Source organism: Xiphophorus maculatus, chromosome 1, assembly GCF_002775205.1.
Source record: "Xiphophorus maculatus strain JP 163 A chromosome 1, X_maculatus-5.0-male, whole genome shotgun sequence".
In the NCBI taxonomy this organism is placed as follows: domain Eukaryota; kingdom Metazoa; phylum Chordata; class Actinopteri; order Cyprinodontiformes; family Poeciliidae; genus Xiphophorus; species Xiphophorus maculatus.
In genome coordinates, this window is record NC_036443.1 from 9,937,680 (window position 1) to 9,962,233 (window position 24,554).

The following is a 24,554-nucleotide window of genomic DNA, read 5'->3' on the forward strand; positions in this document are numbered from 1 at the left end:
ATGGCTTGTTCCTGGATTTCTGGTCTTTATATTGGTGTCATTCACACCCCAATGCCAATATGTTAAATGTTACCCCAAAGAAGCAAGTTGCCCTCTTTTGATTTGCAGCCCTTTTAAATACATACAACACAATTAAAAAAAGTAATGACGAGGAGAGAGAGAACATTTTATTTCTGTAAAAACCCGGCTTTAAATTGACTAGTCGGACCTAATCCACATTAGGCTTATAGAAAAGCAGAACCAACATCACGTGGTCTGCAGTACACAAACTGACTTTATATTCTGGCTAAATTATGGAGTAAAACTCTGAACCAATTCTTAAAATATCAAGCAGAAAGAAGAAACCTTGACATTCTTTTTATTTTGCTACAAACCCAAGTAAGCCAGCTTTTTTTTCTCAAAATTTTAATTTCAAATTGCTCAAATCAGGTTGATAAAAACATAGATGTAATCTTTAGAAATCCTCAATGCAACAGAAGTACTGTTTTAGCTTCTTTGTTGCAACCTCAAAACAGTCATGTTCATCAGTTTGTTTGTTTTTTAGCCCAAACGTGTTAATTTTTCACTTTTGACAGTAAAGCCATCAGGAAGCCAGATTAAGAAAATTTTTCACAAGTTTGGCGTAAACTATAAATTAATTATAGTCCTGTCGCTTAGGTCATTTGTTAAATTGGGAAGCTGCACAGAAACCTAAACGATTTTGTGACTTGGGGCCAAAATACAAACTGCAATGGCTTTCAGTCTAGCTATGAGCCAAAGAATATATAGAAAGACATCAAAACTCTTATGTGGATCAGTGTAGTTTTAACACAATGCGACTGGCTGTGGTGTAAATGTAACCTTTTGTCTTCCTCTCTGGTATGTGTGAAGTGGGAGAGAAAAGAAAGAATTCAAGCTGTGGTCAATCAGGCTTTTCTTGAACAAAAAGAAATCACAGCAAATGGGTGGGAAAAAAAAGTTCTAAGAGCCAGAGGATTCATGGGCTAAACAACAAAACAAATTCATTCAACCCAATGATGTTTCCTGGTGAACATCACCCGTTTTACAGCACCTGAACCTTTTTCTGTTGCTTTTAGATGCATCTCTCACTCTCCCACCGGCCTGTACAGGCAAATGACAACTAAACAACAGCCAAACTCCCGCAGTTCGATTCAGAGAGTTCTTTAAGCAAATCAATGAGGGCGTCTCGACCCCAGATTCGGGGGAAAAGAGGTCATTAGAAGAGGGAGGATGGGAGTGGGCCCAGGTTTCTTGGCCTTTTAGTTGGCTTTGGCGCGGAGCTGCGCCCTCTTGCCCGTCACAGCCTGGAAGCCAGTCTTGATGCTAGCGACGGAGCAGCGGGAGTGGCACGTCTCGCACTGCAGAAAGTAAAGACGAGTGTCCTTCTGCAAGATGGTCTCTGGGGAGCGGCAGGTGTGACATGTCACGTATTCCTCTGCAGGAAGGAAAACAATAATGAAGAAAAAAACCCAACAACATTTAGAACTTCAGGTCACATAGCGCTTCATTAAACAAGATAAGAAACTGACTAGAAGGTAAATCCTAAGGGGTGCTGTGGTGGCGCAGAGGTTAAGCACAACCCACATAAGGAGGCTTTAGTTCTCGATGCGGCCGTCCCAGGTTCGATTCCCGGCCTGGCGACCTGTGCTGCATGTCTTCTCTCTCTCTTTACCTACTTTACTGTCTTAGCACTTTCAAATAAAGGCCACTAGAGCCAAAAACAGACAACCTTGAGACTACATTACCCATAATCCAATACCACTGTAGCTTCACAGTTGCTTACATTTGTAAATGAAATACAATTCAAGTTAGTTCAATAGTAAATAGAGGCGCTTCTGACTTACTGATATATCTTCTCAAAACATTTTCTATCTGTTTCTGTTGAAATCTGCCTTTGATCACAAGTTGGTTGTTTCCATCTATAGAGCCGCTGTTAACAGACAAAAAGATACAAATGGTTATTAAGTCCACACAAACACACCAGTGTCTGTTAAGAATTTTTAACAAGATGAACACCACATGCCTTGTTCCCAGCTCAGCCAGCAGAAAAGCGAGGAGATGTTTAGGCTGACGATGCAACCTGGGAGGAAGAAGGAAGAAGCATGAGGCCTCTCATGGGATGTTCACCAGCCTGGGTCAGTGAGGTAAAAACGACGAGGACGGTTGTTGTGACTCACAGTTTACAGATATCTGTGAAGTTGACAAAGGACGTTTTCTTGGTTCCCACTCGAACCACCTGAGGGGGCTTCATCACAAACTTCCTCTTCTCCCCAGCCACCATGTCAGGGTTTTTCTCCCTCATGATGTTGAAAACTCTGTTTAGGAGCTGGGATAAAAAAACAAAGCAAAAAAAAAACCCCACCTCAAACATTTGTTCATAAGCATCACAACAGCTATTGTTTAACTTGGAGTAGAGAACTGGTTTCTGGGTTTAGTTCCGTCCTTTTCCTAGAAAATAAACCCACCGATTGAGTGAGAGGTTGCAGTCATTAAGACTGCGTAATTTGACTTGGTTTTCTCCATGGAAAGCATTTCAAATACTTCTGCTTTTATTTGTGTCTCTTTCTTAGACATTACTCAGAAAGAAGCTGAAGGAAATAATGTTGCTACTGACTGTGCGTACCCCTCATGTTCATCTTTCCAGTAGAAGGTATTCGATAGGAAGTGTTTCTGCACAGGCCTGTCACGGTAACAAATTTTGTCAGACGATAAATCGTCCCAAAAGTTACTGCGGTAAAGGATAATATTGTTGTTTTGAGACTATTTTAATGGAATAGTGATGCAGAATCACCCTCTCAAAGATTAATAAGCTTTAAATTCTAATTAACATTTAACCACTGGAACTGGAAGACATTTCAAATAGCCGAAATAAGCAAAACAATTATTATAAAGTCTCTGTAGATAAAATTGTCTGTCCAAAAAAAAAAAAAAAAAAAAAAAAAAAAAAAAAAGAGCTAGATGGGCCCAACGCAAAAAACTGAAGTCTTGTCATCAAATGTTTGGTAGAAAGACAGAAAAAAAAATACTTTTAATAAATTTATTCCTTATTGTGACATGCCTCTTTCTGCACGTCTTTCATGGAATGATTATGTGTACCCAGGTTATTTTTCTTTTCTGAAGGAAGGCCTCCTCGCTCAGCACTTTTACCTTCAGCTGCGTTTTTCTTTTCTAGGCGGTGCTGCGTGTACTCAACTTCTTTTTTGTGTCTCTTAGAAAGTACGGCACATCCGGCGCTTCTGCTTTAAGCTGGGAGCTGATGCTGCCATCATCTAGCCACACTATTTGATTGTCCTGCCACGCTCTTCTGCGTTTCATCTCAGCGTTCAGTTGTCTGCAGCGTTCATACTGAGCCTGATTTGGGAGGCGCTCCTCCCCGCTGCTGCAACATGTTTGCTTTGAAGGAAGGGATTGATGCTAAGCCCACTGAAGCAATCGCCTGTGTCGTCTAGCTCCTGTGCCGTCTTACCTCGTCATACGTGTAGTCTCTTTCCGTGCCAGCCCACGCTGGACCCGTGGAGGAAATGAACGAAATTCCGTCATTATTCTTGCTCTCGTCGTCTTCCAGAGCTGCAGACACAATGTGCAAACCTTGTAACACCGAGCAGCCTGCTTTAAGTCTTCATAATTGGAGGAAAGCTGCTGTCGTCTGTACCATCGTCTTTTTCCAAAGCCTCTCCCTCGTCGAAGTCGACTTTCTTCGACTTCTTTTTTTTGCTGGGAAGCATCAAATCTAGGTTGTCCTCCTCCGGCGCCTCAGTTTGCTCCCCTTCAATTTTCAGCTCCTGGTTTTTAAATCAGTGAGAAGTAAAACTTAAGTTAAATGCAGAGCGAAAATAAGTAAAAAATTATTTTAAAAAAAGAAGGAAAGAAAAGGGAGGAGGTAAAAAGCAGTTTATTAGTGACTGACCTTTAATCCTTCTTCTATATCGTTCTCCACCCCAAAATTCTTCTTCGGTTTCTTCTTCTTTTTCTTCTGGTTGAAGAAGTTCAGGTCGTTCAAATCATCGGATAGTTCTAGAATGAGAAACAAACCGAGCTAAAAAAAAACCAAACAAACAAAAAAAAACCAGCCAAATCTATGTTTCGTGAAGAGAACTGTTGCATACAGCTGTGAAACGTAAAGCAACCTTCTTTCAAACCTTTTTTCCTGCCTTCATCTTCATCTATATCCACCTCCTTGTCCTCCCCGACCTCTGGCTCGGCCTCCTTGACTTCCACCTCTTTCGCCTCTTCTCCTCCCACGCCCTCTCCTCCTTCCTCGTCCAGCATGAAGGGCTTCTTCTTTTTCTTCTTCTTCTTGGTCATGTTGGGGTCGAAAATCATCTGAAAAGTGGAGGGGACCCAAATTAGGCACAAAAAAAATCTTGGGATTTCGAGTTTTCATGCCTTTGACTATCAATGTGAAAGTGAGCGGGGCTACACGCATCATTACCTTGTTACATGTCACTTTATTTCAAATATCCTTAGTATTTCAGACTTTAATTTCCAAAGCTCATTTTTTAAAGAACATTTTTATGGCATAAATAATGAAGTTGAGTATTTATAACCGGCAGATATTTCTGGTCAGTCTTAAAAGTACAGACTCTACAAAAACAAAAGAGACGAACAGACGTTTGAATGAATTGAAAGATGGACAGGCAGTTAGCTGCTGGATGGAGGGACGTATGAATAGAACAATAAATGACGAACAGATGGGCGGATGGAGAGATGAATAAACAGGTAGACGAGTCATCAGAGGGATGGCTGACAAAACGAACAGGTAAAAGTTTTAAGACTGTGTCACAATCTAGAGCTAAAGGCAACAAGAAAGCGTTAAGCGGCAAGAATGTAAAGGCAACATGTTACTGACTCAGTTTGGACCCAGTGGATTAACAGCTGGTTCATTGATTTTGTCTGTTTCAGTCGAGCCAAACTGAGCTACATCTGTGTAGCTGTTAGAAATGAACGGCTAGCAGCGCCGCTTCTGCTTAGCTAGCCTCTTTACCCGCTCAGTTTGAGCGACACAGTGGCAACGACACGGCGGATTCATTAGCTAAAACTAATACTAGTCACCCACTCGGTGCGATAAACACCAGCGCAGCATCGCATTTCGCTGCTTTTTCTCTTTTTTATTATTATTTTTTAAGGCAAACACGAGTCTGACTAGCAGGCCCTCTGCTAGCCCACTTTGCACCAGCCATGTGTGAGCTGCCGCGGACAGGGAGGGGAGCAACATTGCCGAGGCCCAAAGTCATCGATAAGGACCGATAAATCAACCATCTGATTCCTGCGAGGCTCCCGCCCCGACACTGACTGCAGACCGAGCGGTCTGGGCTCTCTTACCTCGTCTCCCGACATGTTTGCGGTCTGAACGACAGAAAATGTAGTCAACTTTTCTTATCCCTTGATCACTTCCACACGTCTGCTCAGGGATATTTCTTGCATCAGCGCTGGGCATCGATGCGCATGTGCGAAGTCGCCAAACCCTGACGTCACGGCAAGAGAGCGAGAACGCGAGAGGAGCGTTCAAGATCAAAACGTTACTCCGCACTCCTGTGTGTTTAGGATTTGATCGTTGTCGGGTCAGCAGAGCTATGTGTAAAAAAGATAAATAGATAAATAGATTTATGGACGGATGGGATTGATTTACCTTCCGTTTCCCTGTGGTGACTATTGGCATTTCCAGACAATTACTTTGTGTATGCATCTGTCCATCAGTTCACACACACAAAAAAAATCCCATCCGTCCATCTTTGCAGTCGCTGGGTCAGCAGCCTAAGAAGGGAGGCCCAGGCTTCCCTCTCCCAGCCACTTGTTCCAGCTCCTCTGGGGAAATCCCAAGGCGTTCCCAGGCCAGCGGTCCCCAGCGTGTCCTGGGTCTTCCCCAGGGCCTCCTCCTGGTTGGACGTGGTGCCCAGAACACCTCACCTCAGAGGCGTCCAGGAAACATCCTAACCAGTTCCCTGAGCCACCTCAACTTTCTCCTTACGACATGAAGGAGCAGCGGCTCTACTCTGAGTCCGTGCCGGATGACTGAGCTCCTCACCCTATCTCTAAGAGAGAGCCCAGACACCCTACGGTTAAAACTATTTCCGGCTGATTGTAGCCTTGACCCCATTCTTTCGGTCATGACCCAAAACTCATGATCATAAATAAGGGTAGAAACATAGACCGACTGATAAATCGACTGCTTTGCTTTTTGGCTCAGCTCTCTCTTCACCACGACAGACCGGTATAGCGCCCGCTGCACTGCAGACGCTGTGCCAATCCGCCTGTGGATGAAAGAGAAAAAAATATATTTTTCTTTTTTTTTAAATCAATGTTTGCTTTCCAAACATTGTACTTCATATAAAACTCAATAGGCCCAAATCATGTGAGTTGTATTATATTAATATTTTTATGAATATAAGCAATATTCAAGTATTTGAAAGACATGACATTACAGTCGACTTCCTTGGCCTTAATATAGAGTCATTGGCTCAAGGAAATATTAAACCCACAATGCATCAGTTCTTACCCACTGACAAATAAGACTACCTATTAATGTACTATAATTCACATTAGTAAAATAATTTCTCTTTAGTGATCGGGCACCAAAACTGGCTCCAGCCCAGGACCCACATCCTTGTAAATCCGGCCCTGAGTTTGACACGGTGATCTGGTTAACAGTAAAAACTAAAATTAAGTTAATTTCTGTTACTGTGTACAAATACTTCTTCCCTCTAATTTTCCAAACAGGATCCAATAGTACAAATTTGTTAAAGTAGTGCCAGCACAGGTGTGGGGAACATATGGCACTTAATAAAAGCAATAAATTATGGCATAAAATCAGTAAGTTTTTGGTGTCAAAAATTTCCAAAGAACCCAATAAACTGATCATTTCTTTTAGAAACAATAAATCATGAAACGCTCTAAAGTGTTTGTATAAGTGATGTTCCATTAAAGAGGCATTCATTCAGTTACCCAAGAACAAACTATGTGTAATCATTTTAAATACCAAAAACAAAATGACTTAAGTTCAGGTAAACCCTAAAATATTATCGCTACTTGCACAAGAGGTTGATTTTAGACTTTTCTTGCACTTTGACAATCTTCAGGTCTTTTCCAGTTCGCACAGAGTTGACCTCTGGTTGCCTCACGTGGGCGGAAACATTCCTTTATTCAAGCTTCAAAATGACAGGCAAAAAAAGGGGTGACAGCGGGAAGAGATGTAGCCTTACAATTGGAAAGTTTCAGGTTTGATTCCAACTTCCTCCTGCTATGCACATAGTGCCACTGGGCAAGACACTCAATCCCGAGCTTACCACTGATTTATATAAATGTGTGTGTGAATAAATTTGGTCCATTAACCATTCAGTGGTGTTTATTTAGCCATATTCTGCAACCGGAGAGATTTATTTCTTCTCTATTTTAGGTATTAGATGACTGTGACAATTGACAGAGATTAATCTTCCACAACAGTGAAGGAATTGTAAACTTTTAATGATTCTGCAAATAATATTTTCATCTGGATAAATAAAACATAGAAATGCAAACATGCTTTCCCATCTGTCCTTGTGTTTTTTTATTATTTTGTATGTAAAAAGAAAAAAAAAAAGAAGTTGTGACTAAAAAAAAAGAGATTCCTTTAAGCTCCAAAATGCAGATGTTGTGGATCGACTAATCAGAACTTCCATCTCGATGCAACCAATAACGTGTGACAATAGTTTATTATAACTACTATTATTATTATTTTTAACAATATACAATTTGAAACAAAACCCTTATGAGAAGGACAAAGACAGACAGAGCAGGATGAAAAGTGTTAGGTTTAACATCTCTCGTCTCAAGCCGTGCGGTGTGATCTGTATCGTGACTTCCCTTCTCTCTGCATGCTTCACACGACCTCAGCCGAAACCTCGCGACACAGTATATGAAAAAGAGGTACATTTGAGATATTTACACCAAATAACGAGAACCACTGGCGAGGACGCCTTCTGGGGCTAAAAACGATGACAGGAGGTAAAGAGGAGGGTCAGAGCCCCGCAGCTTCAGACAAAATAAAGAGGTTACGGTTCTTGCAAACCCACACACAGATTCTGGAGAATCCTTGCCCACTGCATGCTTCTAGTTTAGGAGTAATAATAATAGTAATAAAAAAAAAAAACCCAAAACAAAGCAAAGGGAGTTAAGGAAACTAAACATAATCAGGGAGTGAGCAACACAAATACAAACGTTGGAACAAGATCTTAATGGATTTAGCTTATGTGAAAATTCTCCTATCAGCCTGAGATGTTCTGAACATCTTGGCACGCCAATCAAACGCTGCTTCCAATGAAATGGTTCCACATGGTTGCGGGACAGTTACGTTTTTTTTTGTTGTTGTTTCTTAAATCAAGGGTAAAAACAACCAGGTGACACTGAGAGCCGACCTTCTCAGTAGGAACCAAGCGGCCCCGGGTTTTCACGTACCTTTAGGGGTCAAAATAATAATAATAAAAAAAAAAAAAAAAGAGAGGGGAAAAAAAAAAAAGTACAGCATTGTTGCTTAATTGTAGTGTTACACAACGTCAACTCTCCTCAGACACACAGAAAACACTCAACATCCGATCAGTTCATTCTATCCAATTCCTCGTTGTTCCTTCCTCTTCCCCCACCAATCAGACGCAGGTTCGATGTGATGGGATGCTGCGTTTACATCGCTTCTGCCCAGCGCTGCAGGTCCTCCATGTCGTCCTCGTCTTCTTCTTTCTTGGCTACAAGGTAAAATAAAAAAATAATAAAAAAAAAAAAATTAGGCATATGAAAACCAGCTCTATTGTTCAAAGTCGCAGCTTGAGACGTGACTGCAACAATTCTGTACGGTCTCTGGAAGTTTTCAATTCTTTCCAGATTTTCTTGCATTGGAATCAGCATTTTATCCCGTCATTGGGATCTTAATACGAAAGAACAACGATGAGTCCTGTGATGGCTTTTGAATATTTGAAAAGGGTACACGGACTCAGCCCCCCCTTTAACACTGACACCCCTAAATAAAATCCAGTGCAATGATAAACGACGGGAGACATCAGACGAACAGAAATGGTTTCCTTTCTAGATTTGAAGCCAGACGAACAAGCCTGAATCATAACCGTATTTAACTAAAGATTAAATGAAAGAAGCCTCACCAGGTTTAGAAGGTAATGAAGTAGAAGGCACGTTGGGGAGGGGCGCGTTCTCCGGTCCACCAATCTCCAGCAGGTTTTTGTCCAGCTCCTCTTGTTCCAGCTCGTCCAGCTCCGCCAGCAGCTCATCCTTACAAACGGGATCAACAGCAAAGATTAAAACCAACGCCGCCTCCCGCCAAGTCGCATGAGATTTAATCCAAAAGTTAAATCAAACATGGAAAAAGGGTGAAAGTGAGCGCAACGGCAGCGTTTCAAAAAACAGAGCATCAAACTGAGATTCAACCTGGTTCTCAAACAGGGAAATCTTGAATGAAAATCCTGAATCAGGATTCTTCGGGTCAGCTCACTGAGAAAGAACCCATTCAGAGCATCCTGGTGACTGAATACCATCAGCTATGTTGAATTACTCTATGAATCAGCGCGTTTATATTCAAGGCCAAACCGAGACAGAGCAATGCCACAAGAAACAGGGTTCAACTCCGTTCGGCGCCGTGTTGGCTGGTGAAACGGTTCCCTCCGAGTTCTGCTTCACCGGATGAACCGACTCACCTCGTCAAACTCCTCTCCGAACCCAACGGGTTTAGAAATGGCGTCGGAGATCTCCTGAGCCAGCTCCTGCTGCTCGGTAATGTCCTGCATCAGGTCGTCCACCTTGTCGATGTCCCTGATGCGACGACAAGAAAAGGAGGTCCGTTCACAAAAAAGGTAAAAGAAAAAAAGAGAAAAAACCCACAAAATAACATTTTGATTTGGTGGGAATAACAATAACAGCTCATCTCATTTCATCTCAGAAGTAATTCATTAATTAGGCCATGAATCGCTGCGTGTTCTCTTACATGTTTTCATGGGCAGACTTCATGGCCTTGGCGGCAAAGCCCATGTTTTTGAGCACTTCCGTGTTGGTGTTGGCGTTTTCCAGCGCCTCCCTCTGGAACTCGATGGTTGACAGCGTGCCGTCGATCTGGGCCAGCTGCTTCTCGTACCGCTTCTTCCTTTTCAAAGCCTGCAGCGCCGCTGAGGGCAAACAGAGCGCACAGAGGCGTCAGGATTGACAGAGGCACACACACGGATACACAACCAATTCTCGGGTGGTAGAATCAGAAATCATTTATTCCCAGAGAAGTTTTGCTTAGACAACCTAAAAAGGCATTTTAATTTAATTTTTTTTTATGAAGCAGCCTCTGATTGGACTTCTGTTTTTTTTTAAAATATCAATATATACGATTCTTTGCAATTCTGGCAAATTTGTGACTAATTATTGCTATCTGTGCTAAGGATCTGTTCAAAAGTGAGTTTATTTTATTCCCATCATTGCTTGTCACACCTCTACTTGTTATGAACTTTTTCATGCCTGTTCTGACTGTAAATAGAAGCAACTTCTCATTTATTAAGAGCAACTCATGATCTACCTTCCTTGACCGGGATGTTCTCTTGTCTTTTCCGATTTTGACAAGAGCTACAGAGAAATAGGTCTTTATTTTGCCACATTAGATCTACGTCCAGATTACTAATTATATGTTTTCAGATGCTGTGATTTAATTTTGTGCAAAGTATAAATTTCCTTTAGAAGATTTTTTTTTTCTAAATGTGGAAGTTCCCACATGTAGTAAATGCATTGAAATGTTGACCTTTTTCAATATTTCCAGTGTGAAATATACTTAAAACATAATGTCATTTTTAGAAGGTTTGTGTGGCACTTGTGGCCTTTCTTCGCAGTATTCAAACAAGAAATGGCCATTGCCTATAAATTGGGCGCAGTACCTCACCATGCCATTCTGGTATTATTATTTTCTGATTGTTGGCTTATAGTCAGTGTACACTTTATCTGGTCTATCAATAAAAAAAAACAACACCCTACCGAAGCTGTACCTGAAGCCAAATGTACCCAATTAGAATAGAAAGGACATCTTGAAGAAATCGAGACAGATATTTGTGTAGTAAAATTGAAGTCAGCTTCTACTTTAGACTTCATGGAAAAGTACCATAAAAAAAAAAGAAACTTAATCTCTTCCTGCCAACAGACACGTACTTAATGAAAGATTTTCCTTCATCTGGTTACAGATTAGTTCTCGCTGGCTTTTCTTCTTTTGTGGATTTCCCTCAAAGTAAGGTAAGTACATCTTGTACTTACTCACGATGGGTGGATTTTACTTTAGTACATGGACTGAGGTCAGTTTTGGTGTGAACTTGTATACTGCTTTGGTCGGTGTTTAACATCATGCCGAGTCATTATTTTAGACGATAAGGTGAGTCAACAACACATGAAACCTCCGTAACTCTTGTGATGATGATCTCACCTGACACTTTATACATTAGACATTCTTTGTTCACCACTATTGACAGGATTTTTCTTTATTGTAGAGTTCAGTTCCAGTGAAGGTTTTAAAATCTAGATAATAAATGTTAAATCATCATGTTACACATCTTTGTTCTAAACACAGAGAAACTGTGGTGTTTTCATTCAAGAGAGTAATACCAGTCGGTTCCTAGAGGTGATGCTCTATAGCCTGCTTCATGACCCAAACTCTTAGGATTACTAGAACCTAAATGAGTCAGAATCTAAAATTATAGTGTGTTCCTATGTTTAGCCCGGAGTCGTAAAAAGGATAAACAGGAAAATATGAAGTACTCTCACACACAGCATTACAACACCTGTACGTCATCCTGGGCTGAGTCATGGTGTCAACCTTTGTTGAGCCGGAGCAGGAAATAATTACAATGGAGGCCAAGCACTGAAAGTACTCAGGCCGGCCGCAGGTACCTTTTCATTTCACTCAGAACAAATGTTAACCCGCTACAACTCCTCCTATTGTCAGGTAGAAACATCAGGATGAACAACTGTGCTGTTTCTATTATGCATTTCTCCCAAATGCGAGCTTTCCTTTAACAATCATCTTGACAATAAAATGTTAATGAGCCAGTGGAATTCAGCATGATGAGAGACAAATAAATCCGTCAGCCAGATATTAGAATCAGTCAGTTTTAGCTGGATAAATTTTGATCAGTGATGCGCAGCTAGAATGCTGAAAAAATTTATTTTATTTAATTTATTTTATTTATTTATTAAATTTATTTTATCCCAGTTATTTATTTTAGTGCAGTTTAATTAATGCACTAAAATCTTTTCTTGGTTGCACTAACCAACAGGATGTTATTTAATGCACTAGTTTGTTAAATAAAAATCTGATTCAGATTCGATACATTACATCTGAATACTTAAAAAGGGGTAAGATGACCATCTCCAACGTATAACTACATTTCACAATAGAGTAGAAACAGCATGTATCGTCTTGCAAAGGAAAAATTGAGGTGTAACAGCATGATCATGATCAAATGTGAACCTTGAAGACGATGGTAAAAGTTTTTGGTTTATTAAGTTTTTTGCGCCAAGCCTCCTGTGGGTTAGCAACAGAAGTGAGCCAGTGGTGAAGACGAACGTCGTCCAGCCAACTCGCGATAAATTTGTACTTACCCATGATAGACGAAAAAAATAAATAATAATAAAAAAATAACTAGCTAGCTAACAAAGCTATATTAGCTGTTAGCTAAGAAGTTAGCGCTAGCTTCTACCGCCTCGAGAACTCGCAGAACGCAGCGCAGATGTGCGCGCGCACAAACTCAAACTTAATGTCCCACGAGACAAAAAAAAAAAAAAAAACCGACATATATGAAATTAAATAGTCAAAATGTAAGACCTGGAATTCATGTAAAGGCCAGCTCACATTTTCTCCACATTCATGCTTTAATTAAAGATACATGAATTTCAGACTTTTAAAGTTCCTGGTTCACGCAAGAGTTCTTAAGATAAAACAAATCTATAAACAAACCAATAACAACAGTAATAATACCATAATGCATAAGGCTAACATGAAAGCACATGTGTTTCTGTTGCTAAAAATCTTTGACGCAAGTGTGACTTAATGTTACACAATATTGCCATCATTATTATTTTTCAATAGTCGGATTTTTGTCCTTGCTTTCCGATACTTTCAAGGTTACCTATGTCAAAATAAAATGAGAGGGTCTTTATAACAGTGTGCGTAGAAGGTAGAGGTGTTGATCCGGGTGGAAACACGCCCACCTCCCTGACAGCTCTCGACCTTTGCCCTTAGATTTCGTGTCCTCATGAGCAATCTTTAAGGAACACCTTTGACCATTTTTTCCGGATTTTAAAAAGCCACTCGCTAATTCACCGCAAATATCATCACAGGGTTATGTTGAGAGATGAGTCTACATGGATGTTAAGTGGAAAAAAAAATGAACTCAACATAAATAAATAAAAAATACCAGCCTGTCAGTTAACCAGCTTTCCTGGGTGTCGACCTCAGAAAATAAAGCCAGCCAACATTTACGATGGCGACGTATAAGTTAGCCAATAATGCTAACGTGCTGGCTAACGTTTGACTTGTGTTGGTTGACCTGATATTTCACCACGAGAAGTCAGATAGTAGACGGAAATGACACCGTTGTCTCACCTCTCTTGTTTTTCGTGCCGTTTTTCTTTGCGATCTGCAGCTCCTGTTCGATCTTTTTCTCCAAAAATTCCTGTTTCTTCGTTAGCATCTCCTCCGTCTCACGGAGTTTCTGGATCGCCTCCTGTGCGCTCGGTCCCTTTCCCCCTTTTCCACCTCCTCCAAATATCTTGCCGAACAACGACATGTCTAGGCTGCTGCAGGTCCCTCGCTGTAAAAATGGCTAAATAAAGCAGAGCGTAGGAGAAACCCGGGCTCTGGAAAGGCCACCTCGCTAAAACCTACCCCGACACTTCGCCCAACCTGGAAGGATTGTTGATGTTTTTCTACTTCCTGGATAAGGCCCGATGACGTCTGTTGCTAGACAACAGTAGTGGGCGTCGCCTCTGGTCTCTCTTGCTCCCTCTGCTGGATAATTATCGCAACTGCTAAACAGACAAAAAGGTACACACGGTACCTTGAAAACGCATTCACAGTAGAAAAGTGAAATGAAACGTTTATTCACGTTAAACATTTCATGCGGAGAAGACACAGTGACGCTTCCGTGAAAAAATAAATAAATAAAACATAAAGAGTTTAAATGAAAAGAAAAAAATATCTTTATATAAATATACATCTGCAAGACAACACAAATTTAAGAAATATAAGCTTAATTGGGATACTATATGACAGATTTAAGCAAAGTACAGCATAATTGTTAAGAGAAAGATACATGGTGTTAAACAGTTTTGTACATCTATATTGGTTTGAAGGCATGTGAACATCTATTCCTACGTGAATTCATATTCAGACTGTGACTGGACCATTCCAACGCATGAATCTGGTTTCATCTAAACTGTGTCATTATAACTGTGATTGTTTGTTTAGGATTTCTGTCATTGCTAAAAGGTAAACCACTGCTTCCGTTGTTGGTTTATTTCAGCTTCTAACAGCTTTTCTTCCAGCATTAGTCGCATCAATGATCGAAGCATGTGAAGAACTTCACTTTTCTTTGTTAAGGTCAGTATTTCTGAATCACTAGACAGAAAAATGGCCTCCATGGGAGATTTCCCAAACCCAAACCACTGCTGACCAGAGAACAAAAAGCATAAATATATACAAAAAGCATATATATATATATATATATATATATATATATATATATATATATATATATATATATATATATATATATATATATATATATATATATTACCGTTATGATCTCCAAGACCTTAGAGAAAGTACTCTATGAAAAGCAAAAGGGGAACACTTTGAAAGGTGTGCATTCTGTTATACAAAATTAACATAGCATCTCATTAAAAAAGAACATTATACTGCCAAGCACAGTAGAGTAGAGTGTCAATCTAGGGCTGTCTTTCTGCTTCAGAGGCTGCATGATTTGTTGTGTCGGATGGGACCACAAATTCTGCTCTAGCAGAATGCAGAAAATCCTGAATGAGAACATTAGCGCTTCAGTTCAAGCAAACCTGAGTTATGCAACAGAACAGTGATCCAAAAACACTTGCAAGTCTGATTGGCTGAACTAAAAACACAATGAAGGACTTGGGAGTTCTTCCACAGTGCTGCCAAAAACGTGACAGCAGCTGCACTTCTTAGAATTTCTTTCATTAGGTAATTACTTCTGTCACACACAGAGCAGGGTTGGTATGAGTAGCTCCTTTCCCCTTAATTAATTAATAACTTAATATCTGTATTTACTCAGGTTATCAGTTGTTTCAAGATCTGAAACATCTGTTTGAGAGAAAACAATCACAGTTTCTACAAGTGGGCAAATCATTTTAAAGCACTAAAAGTTTACGACCCATTTATGACCCAAGTTTAAATTTATGACTTCACACACAGACTGGAATCCACAGTCCATTAGGGTAAACACACTCACACAAAAAAGAATCAGCTGGGGATGAGGGGAGTTTATGTACTGTAATTTATTATGATGCTACATGATCCATGGTTGCTCTTCAGTTCTTTTCTTGCTTTACTACATGTTTGATTATTTATATATACATACAAAAGAGTATCAGATGACTGTGTGATTACACTGCTGTGACTGCACCAATGCAGGAGTGGTCTTAAGCGCAAATACCTTTTATTATCATTTCCTTTAATGTAGTGCGTATTAACAGGTCAGTCCCCACAGACGGCCACGCCCCAAATATCGCAGCACCTACATCTTTTAAAAATAAAAAATTAAAAGAAAGACACATTTCTCTTTATTCTTCCTGAAACAGAACTGATTTATAAAGGTGGGTGCATGATGGTCGACATGAAGCAGCGGTTACCACCAACCGGAGCCGGATGGGAAACAGAAACAAGGAGATGAAGAAAACAAAACAGTTCAACCGATAAAACCCCAAGACTAAACTGGTCCCTTTTGAAAACACAGGCCGTGCTTGAATTTCCAAACTTAATAAATAACTATAAAACAGCAATCGTGATTCAGCCATTTCATGCAGGCTGCAGTATATTTGAAGATCATAAAATAACTTCTATAACAACACAAAAAACAAAGCAAAGGTGGACGAAACTGATTTTCTTAACTCTGGATTTCCTAGAAGTGAATCGGCCGAGTCTGCAGGACCTGCTGTGGATTGAAACCGTTTCAGAACTGATTCTAGACATCAAAGTAATTTATAGCTTTGCTTTTTTTTTTTTTTTTTTTTAAATAGATCACCGTGCATCTTAAGTTATTCATCACAATCCTTTATTAAGTAATAACTTTATTAGTGGCCCAAAGATTTAATTCGATTGAGCAGATTTCTTGGTCTGGACAGAGAGTAACATGATTAATAATTGTAATCTTTTTTTTGTTTTTTTTCAGTGAACATTCCCCATTTTCTGTTACAAACAGGAAACTCTTTGCAGCCCCATCACATTAAAACATCCACACACACACACAGCTTCTACTGGCTCATACATACAGTATACATATACTTATATATTTATATATATCATTTTTTTTCACTTCACTCTTTAGAATACAAGATACAAAGTTTGCATTCAGGAAAAAGAACAAAAAGTCTTTCAATGATTAATTTTGTTCTTCTGTCCTGCCAGATCATTAACAACGAGTGGAAGACACGTGATAACGGAGGTAAAGACACGAAAGTGAGAAACTTTCAGAATCAATGAAAGACTTTAAACATTCAGCCAGCATGAAGCCACTTCCACACACCGCTGCAAGATGGGGAAGATCCTTTAGGAAGCAGAGATGGACGGAGAGAAAAGATCAAATGCAGGGAACAAAAAAAATAATAAACCAAAAAGAAAACAATAAAGCCTGGGACAAAAAACGCTGAGCCTTGTGGTTTAACCGGGCCTGCCTTCCTTTGTTGACCTTCTACATTTAACTCCCTTAGATACAAACTTTATAGTTTGTCACTAATAACGTCGTTCTTTCTAATCATTTGGAGATCATGTACGACAACATTCTTCCTCTGCTGGTGACATCACAACAGGCAGAAGTTACCTGGTTGGAGTACATCCCTTTGTGATTTTCATCTAGTTTTTAACAAATTTACCCTCGAGGGCCCCGTTTCAGAAAGCAGGGTTAAAGAGCCCTGAGCAGAAGGTAGGTACTCTGAATAAACCTACCCAGATCGGTGATACTCTGGGTTTTCGGTTTCGGAGCAGGAGATATCAACTAGGCAACTCAATTCTGAGTCAAGTTACCCCTGAGTTAAGCGTCGAGCGCGGCCAAACGACGAAGACCTCATCAATGGAAGGCAAAGAATGCAATTCCCCATGGCAACGGGAGAGAAAAACAATAATGAAAGTCTGTATTTCTCACCAACAGAATTAAAAGTTTTACTGACGGTATAGAAAGAATATAAAAACTTTTTTTTTTTTTTTTTTAAATGGCAATGCTGTTGCAAAATTGCATTAGTTAGTGGGCAGAGAGTCAATGTGCGAGGTTCAGCAGAAAATATTCTTGATGTTATTTAAGTCACAAGAGGAGGATAATTTTATTTTTCTTAACAAAATATCAATATCTACTGTACTTTGAACACCTAAAACTACATGAATAGAATATGCTTAAAGTGTTTCTACAGTCTACATTTTTGCTTGTAGACTGTAGACTTTTTGCTACATTCTGCAATTCTGTTCTTTGTGTTGTGAGAACCCCACCCACCTGGGCTGCACATGGTTTTCAGATAGCGAGCAACTAAGTGTTCAAGTCACAATGATCTACAGTCCGGTAGTGGGAGAGCTCTTGTCTAAAAAGCTTCTTTATAAAACATCAAATTCATCTTAAACCTTTATTGATGCCAATAGCACAAAAGAGAAAAAAAGCTTATGTTTTATCAAGCGGCCCTGCCAGGGACTGAACTGCTGTGTCACCTGACAGGTGAAGACACACACCTCTTAAATTAGAAATCTATCTGAGGTGACTTCTGCTATATAACAGTTTAGATGCTATAGTAACATTTCGGACTGAATCCCGCTGGCACTAATAAGAATAATTAATGCCAATACTGAGCGGGGTTGCTTCAAGAAGTAAGCTGCGGTGGCAAGTTGACTCGGGACAACACCTATCTGGCTTTCTGAAATCAAAAACCCAGAATATGCTCATAGTTACTCCAGAACTTCATCAAGATTTCCACTTATCCTGCTTTCTGAAATGAGGCCCAGATGTAGTTACTTGCATTCTACTGCAAAACTTCCAAGATGTTTGGAGACAAACACACACATGTCCACACACACACACAAAGGGATGACTGGAGCGATCGAGGATTAAAAATACTTTTGAGCCAAATACCTTAAAAACACAACACAAACAAATATGTGGTAAGGATAATGCATTTTGTTAGGAAATTAGAACTTAAAAGACAGAATTCAAGTGCAAGCACCGATTTACAGAATTGCTTCATTGTCCACCTCTCCTGCTGAAGTCGCAGTAAAGAGCTGTTGCAAGGAGGTGTGGAAAACAAACCCAGGCTGAGCTTAACCAGTAAGGATTTTACCACCAGAACTGGAGCCGCCAAATTCATTTAGATTCTTCAAAAGCTGGGAGAAAGTTAGCTACTGAATCGGATGCAAACATCACGGTGAGTACCGTAGAGATGAATCACCAGGAAGACAGATTATAATCAGCCTGGTTCTACTAGTAAATCCCATTATGATTGTTAAAGTGCAGCCTAACACCATAATTTCAATAAACAGCAGAGGGAAGAAAGGGGGGAAAAAATGTAAATTAAATTACAGCCAGTTAAGAGCTTATGCGAGTTTACTTGTCTGTAAACTATGTTGGGTTGGCATGTGTTTTCAGATACTGCATGCTCTGCCACAGCATGTCATGATACTAGTCGAGGCATTGATTCTTTTTACAAATGGCTGACATGCACTGAAGTCAATCGATTGGAAAAATGTGAACAATATAAATAGATCCGTACCAATTAAGCCGCATTAACCGCCACCAACCTCTAAAGACGATCGATGGATCGCCATCAACAGGAGCGTCCATCATGGAAACCATGGGAACTCCGTCTGCCCCAGTCTAACCTTCAATTTAGTTTTCTTATCTTGTTTGTATTCCTCAGGGAGAACGTTACTATGAGTCTGAATTTACACCTAAAACCTGCTAAATGTTGCCCGATCACCACAGCGTTCACTAAAGCCAGCGGCTCTAACGTCAACCCTTATTGCCTGGTGTTAGGTCAGTCGCATCGTTAAAAAAAAAACAACAAAAAAAACCCCCATAAATTGTGAAGTCCAGCAGTGGAAAGTTATACTTTTTTTTTGTTTTTCCTCAGCTGTATTTTTATCATCATTGCACAGCTGTTGTTGAAGGAAGATAAACCTCTGGCTAGTAGCTTAAAATGTTAAGAAAAACAAGAAAACAGATCAACATAAACCCAGAAGAGATCCCCGTTGCCGTCATTGGTACGTGCCCTTTAAGACACGCTGTCCGTCCCTTCGTTCCTGCGTCCGTCCGTCCGTCACTGTGCTCAGTCTGTGTTTCTAAAGGACCAGCTTGCCAATGATGGCTCCAATCACAAAGAAGAGCAAGCACAATGCGAGGACGCGGGTGCTCAAGCCTTCATCCTTCGTCATGGCCGTGCTAGCCACGGTGTTGGATTGAGAAGCAGCAATTGGTGAAATCTTTCTCTTCCGCACACCGTCGTCCTCCTGAAGCAAAGAAGAAACACACAAGCTTACCTGGAGGCTGCAAAACCCAGAGACTGGAGGGGAAAAAACAAACACCACAAGAAAGGAAGGAGGACTGAAGAACATACAATAGGAAGAAAGGAACAAAAGTAGGAAAGACACAAGCAAGGAGGCACAGAAAAAAGGAGAGAAGACAGACAATTTGGTAGAAAGTAAGGAAAATGGAAAGAAGGAAAAAAAAGGAGGATATTAGGGAGATAAGAAAAATAAAGACCCAAGAACAAAGGAAACTGGGTAGAGTGGGAAAAAGGAAAAACATGAAAGATCCAAGAAAGAAAGGAAGGGCATAAGTAAAAACAGAATAAAGCACAAGGGGAAGAAAGGAGGGAAAGCACAATGGACAAAAGGAAATAAGGAAAGAAAAGAGGACAAAGAACATTTGAAAAAAAGTCAGGCAAGATGGAAATGAAGAGAGAGAAAGAAAGAAAGAAAAAAAATACAGAATACTGAAGAAGGGGGGGGGGGCAGAAGAAAATACAATAGGAAGAAAAGAATGAAAAAAATGTAATAATGAAACAAGGAAGGAAAGGAGGACTTGAAGGGAGAAGACCAATAATGAAGGACTTAACATTTAGACAATCGAATAGGGATTAAATACCAGCATTCCACCTATACTCTCATTGATATTTATTGTATAAATATGCATTTTCCTCTCAATTAAACTTGACCAAATATTTACTTTAGCCTTGCTGAGGCTGAGAAATATATTTTCCCTAAAGGGAGAGAGGATGGAATCGGCCTGAAACTGTTGAAGCCACCGTTTCAGCGCGTCTCACCCGGATCTGTTTGTTTTCTTCTCGTAGCCTCTGCACCTCCATCTGCAGCTGCCTGCACTCCTCCATGATCTTCTTCACCTCCCCGTCATCCAGGGAGGCGCTGGATGACTTGGGCAGCGCAGAGTGCTCATTCTTAACAGAGGTAGAGGAAGACACAGGTTTGATGCTTTCACTCTCATGCTGCGGAGAGAGAACGGGTGGGGGCGGCCGGGTGGAATGGCGGTGAGGGAGGAAGAAGGGAAAGTGGAATAAGGAAAAAAAGAAAACATGCCGACGCGGCGGGGAGTGAGATCCAGGCACAAGACGTGTATGAATACAAACATCATGTAATGAATGACTCGGGACACTGGAACAATACTGAAAACATGACAAAAATCTATTTCACTGACGTGTGACATTTATTGTTGAACTCATTAGAGAAACATCAGTTCCTCTCAGTATAGTGTGAATGACACTTATCTGTGTTTGAAAGAAATGTATGCAATGGCGAGCAAAAATATCTGAATGTGGAAAAAAACAACAACTAACTCTTACTTACAGTTTTGTCATTTCCTATAGGCATCTCAAACGCACATCTTAACTTTGAGTCCATCAGCTCCTCAGGTTTGGCCTCCTTCCACTGCAAACACAAACAAAGAGGATTCACTTGTCATTCAGTCAGACTTCTTTGATAGCAGCTAAACTGTTGTCCTCAACTCTAAATAACATCAACAGAACTACATTTCTGCACATTTTTATTTCAGGTGAATGTACAGACCGAAAGAGACAGAGACACGCTTAAATCCATCTTTAGGTTCGTGAATCAACTTCCAGCTTAATACTCACAACTCCTTCCATGTCGGTCATGTCTCTGGGAGCCAGAATGGACTGCACCATGAATTTATGCTTACTCTTCTCGTTGGGGTCGTACTCAAATGGCTGCAGCATGACTGTGGAGCAGAGGAGATGATGAAATACAATCAAAACTGCTCATATTCTACAGCTTGGAAATATATAGATGCCTTGTAAGGAAAGATTTTGAAATCTACACCACAGTGTAGCCAGACTTTTAAGACTTTTATAATAACAAACCCTAAATCTAACAGGAAGAGGACAACTTGAGGACACTGGAAACATGGGCTTAAAAGAAAAAAACAAACACAAATGAAAGCTCTAAACACAATTTTAAAAAAGAACTAACTTGTACTTTCTATTTTTTAGCCATTTGTAATCATCTTGTTGATATAAAATACTTAGTTTGTGTTAAAGTGGTCTAGCCTTTTATAGAGCTAAAGACTCTGGAGGAAAGTGCATCTTTATAAAAGGAGGCTAGCAAGAAGGTGTCTACAAAATACATTTAAAATGGTTTCTTTCTTATATTTTACACATAGATACTGTAACCCTGGTTTAGCCATTAGGTGTAGGAGGCTTTATGTCTGAATAATTCATAGGTTTGAGTTAAGCTGCTTAAAACACACACAAACACTATAAGTTCTAAAGTGATGAGATGAAGCTGAGAGAAAAAGCAATCACAGTAAACACAGCAACAGCTTTGAAACACATTCCAAACTGTTGCTGAATGTGAAACCATATTTCAGAAGATCATAAAAAATATTAAAATAAATATGGATCAAGACTTTTATACTTCCTGACGAGCTCTGCCATTTTATGTAAAAAAAGTTCCTGACAAAAAAGGATTTATCATTTCAAGACTTCAACGTAAAAGTTGTATTGTGCTAGTGCCTTTTCTTGTACCTTTGCACATTAGGTAGAAATCATATAGATATTTTAGTACTGTTGCAGGATGAAATGATCAATAAATACAACATTGTGTACTCTCAGTAGACTCAAATGTTTCTTTAGATAGCAAATGTCGCGTTACAAATCAGGTTAAAGCTCCATTCAGAACATTAAAACTTGTTACTAGTATGAGGCGTTGGCACAATTTTTCCACGTAAATGAAAAATTCAACCAAATATGTTTACAAACCAGAAACATTTATGGAGGTCCCAGAGTCAATGACGCCGCTGTTTGGACGCACACAGTATCTGCGAGGTGCAGTTGTCTTAACTTTGAAACAAACATTTCTGTCTGTGGGGTTAGTGAGCTTCAGCGTGGCGGTGACAACATCTGTAAATGGGCCTGCAGGGGGGATAGAAAAAACAAAACAAACCTTGGTGACTTGAGGGTATGTTTGTTAAATGTCATTGAAATGTAAAAGTTGGATTTTAACTATTGTGAAAAACTTAATGTAAACAATGAAGAAGATAGTATTTGAATGTCCATTAACTTGTAGTTATTCTTTCTCAAAGAAACCAATCAATTTGCTAGAAAAGGAAATCAGCAAGTAAGATATGAGAAATTAAGATTTTTCTCCATCCATATAACAACACAGAGAACCCCAGCATTTTCAGTCTATAAAATGCATTCAATAGAATGTAATGTGACGCAATAAATAAGACATGGAAACGCAGTTTACACACAGATGAGAAAGATCTAGTAAAACAACTTTGTTCTCAGTTTATTTTAAGCTACAACCAATATAAAAAAAAAACAAACTCCAGCACGATATTTTTTTATTCAAGTTGTATTATTATTATTATTATTGACCAAAAAAAAGACATCAGTATGTGTAGGAAAAAAACAAAATCACACTTTAATGATAAAGCCAAAACAGCAGCATCTTTAATATTTATGTTTAATGCCCCACCCCTAGTTGCAAATTGAATGCAGCAGAAAACAAACACGGAGCGAATCAAACACCTTCTGCTTTCTCTTGGCCTTTAAAGTCTGCTTCTGCTTCATAACTCTTGTTTAAAACTTCAGGTCATCTGGTGCTAACAACACTGACTGTGCAGAAAGCACTGCAGAAAGTTAGTGATGCTTTGTTAATACAAAGCATCACTAACTGTGTGTGTGTGTGTGTGTGTGTGTGCGTCCTCTCTAGGCTCATCTTAGCATTCAAGGATCTGCAACAATCAATCAGAGAGCGCACCCCCCCATTATACTGATCCAATGAAGCTAGTCCAACAATTTCCAGAGCAACAGGAGACAACGACAACCATCTGGGAAAACAATGATCATTAGTAAAACACACGCAACGTCTGATTTTACAACAAGCCCGATTAAATGCAGCAAATCAGGGAAGGAAATCGGGTTACTTAGAAATTAAGAGTGAACGATAAAGCTTTCAGTCTGGGCTTTCAAGCTTAGGTCATTGAGCAATAAGCATGGTAATGTGGCTAGGCAATGACAAACTCTTTGTAGAAAATGCTAGAATACCCGCTTCTTGGTGCGCATGTGTTCACAGCAAAGCCTGTTTAAACAACTGTGCTACACATTAGCCAACTTGTGAGTGTTTCACAGCATCGGAACATGAATGGTAAAGTAAAAGAAGCGTATAAGATTATTGTAGTAATGGTGTGGACGGCCTGTCCTGACGCTGCAATGACAGCTAGCAATTTACCCGGCTAGTCAGAGCAAATAAACGCCAACAGGTTAACCGTTTCATCCGTCACCAACTAAGAACAAATTTCAGCCATCTTGTGAAGACACAATGAGAAAACAAAACAATAAAATCTGACATAGATACTGGCTAACGTCTAGAGCTAGCTGCCTAACATCGGCCCTGCCCTCCGCCTTAGCGTTACCTCTGAATTTGAGTTCCTGTTGCGGCTCTAGCACCAGGACTTGTTCTTGTCTGGCCATGTCCCAGGACTTCTGTCTATTGTGACGGCGAGGACAACAATATAATACCACAGAAAACCTTTAGGAAAGAAAAACAACGGACTCCTGGAGATAACACAGCGGTCCTCTAAAGGAAGCACAATCACTCAGACTGATAGGCTTGCTGACTGAGTGCCACCGACAGCTGCTGGGGAGCTAACTATGCTAGCGGCGGCGGCGACTAGAGGAAGGAGGAGCCTAGCGTGGTGACGTAGCACGACGTTACGCTAACAGGAAGTCAGCTGTTTTTTTTAAAATTAAAATCTTTATTGAAACAAATATTACAGAACAATACAATAAAATACAGT

General features: G+C 40.0%; 3 protein-coding genes across 4 annotated transcripts; all 3 read right to left on the reverse strand.

The window, feature by feature from the left end:
- Positions 1-145: 145 nt before the first annotated feature.
- Positions 146-5,462, reverse strand: eif2s2 (eukaryotic translation initiation factor 2 subunit beta). Its single transcript, XM_005800116.3, has 9 exons — positions 5,323-5,462; positions 4,140-4,323; positions 3,908-4,014; positions 3,653-3,782; positions 3,467-3,567; positions 2,178-2,326; positions 2,024-2,080; positions 1,845-1,930; positions 146-1,435 (listed from the first exon to the last, which is right to left on the reverse strand). Exons 1-9 carry the CDS (start codon positions 5,335-5,337, stop codon positions 1,260-1,262), a joined length of 1,005 nt encoding a protein of 334 aa, XP_005800173.1. The 5' UTR covers positions 5,338-5,462; the 3' UTR covers positions 146-1,259.
- A 1,862-nt stretch (positions 5,463-7,324) lies between these two features.
- On the reverse strand, positions 7,325-13,945 carry LOC102220940 (charged multivesicular body protein 4b). The gene is made up of 5 exons (XM_005800115.2): positions 13,601-13,945; positions 9,962-10,139; positions 9,675-9,789; positions 9,126-9,252; positions 7,325-8,714 (listed from the first exon to the last, which is right to left on the reverse strand). Exons 1-5 carry the CDS (start codon positions 13,782-13,784, stop codon positions 8,653-8,655), a joined length of 666 nt encoding a protein of 221 aa, XP_005800172.1. The 5' UTR covers positions 13,785-13,945; the 3' UTR covers positions 7,325-8,652.
- A 1,564-nt stretch (positions 13,946-15,509) lies between these two features.
- On the reverse strand, positions 15,510-24,432 carry LOC102220519 (vesicle-associated membrane protein-associated protein B). Of its 2 annotated transcripts, none has more exons than XM_005800114.2 (6): positions 24,171-24,432; positions 22,510-22,662; positions 21,367-21,470; positions 21,080-21,160; positions 20,542-20,673; positions 15,510-19,726 (listed from the first exon to the last, which is right to left on the reverse strand). In XM_005800114.2, exons 1-6 carry the CDS (start codon positions 24,226-24,228, stop codon positions 19,559-19,561), a joined length of 696 nt encoding a protein of 231 aa, XP_005800171.1. In that variant the 5' UTR covers positions 24,229-24,432; the 3' UTR covers positions 15,510-19,558. The 2 variants fall into 2 exon arrangements, with proteins under 2 accessions (XP_005800171.1, XP_005800170.1); XM_005800113.2 differs by having other exon boundaries at positions 20,542-20,721; positions 24,171-24,431.
- Between the last annotated feature and the right edge of the window lie 122 nt (positions 24,433-24,554).

Coding starts and splice junctions, on each gene's coding strand:
- eif2s2 (XM_005800116.3), bottom strand. Junction 3,783..3,907: donor ATATAGAAGAAGGATTAAAG/GTCAGTCACTAA, acceptor TTTAAAAACCAG/GAGCTGAAAATTGAAGGGGA. Junction 3,568..3,652: donor GGCTTTGGAAAAAGACGATG/GTACAGACGACA, acceptor TTGTGTCTGCAG/CTCTGGAAGACGACGAGAGC.
- LOC102220940 (XM_005800115.2), bottom strand. CDS start 13,784: ATGTCGTTGTTCGGCAAGATATTTGGAGGAGGTGGAAAAGGGGGAAAG. Junction 10,140..13,600: donor CGGCACGAAAAACAAGAGAG/GTGAGACAACGG, acceptor GTTTGCCCTCAG/CGGCGCTGCAGGCTTTGAAA. Junction 8,715..9,125: donor TTCATTACCTTCTAAACCTG/GTGAGGCTTCTT, acceptor TTTACCTTGTAG/CCAAGAAAGAAGAAGACGAG.
- LOC102220519 (XM_005800113.2), bottom strand. CDS start 24,228: ATGGCCAGACAAGAACAAGTCCTGGTGCTAGAGCCGCAACAGGAACTC. Junction 22,663..24,170: donor ACAGGAACTCAAATTCAGAG/GTAACGCTAAGG, acceptor TCCCCCCTGCAG/GCCCATTTACAGATGTTGTC. Junction 21,471..22,509: donor GACCTCCATAAATGTTTCTG/GTTTGTAAACAT, acceptor TCTGCTCCACAG/TCATGCTGCAGCCATTTGAG.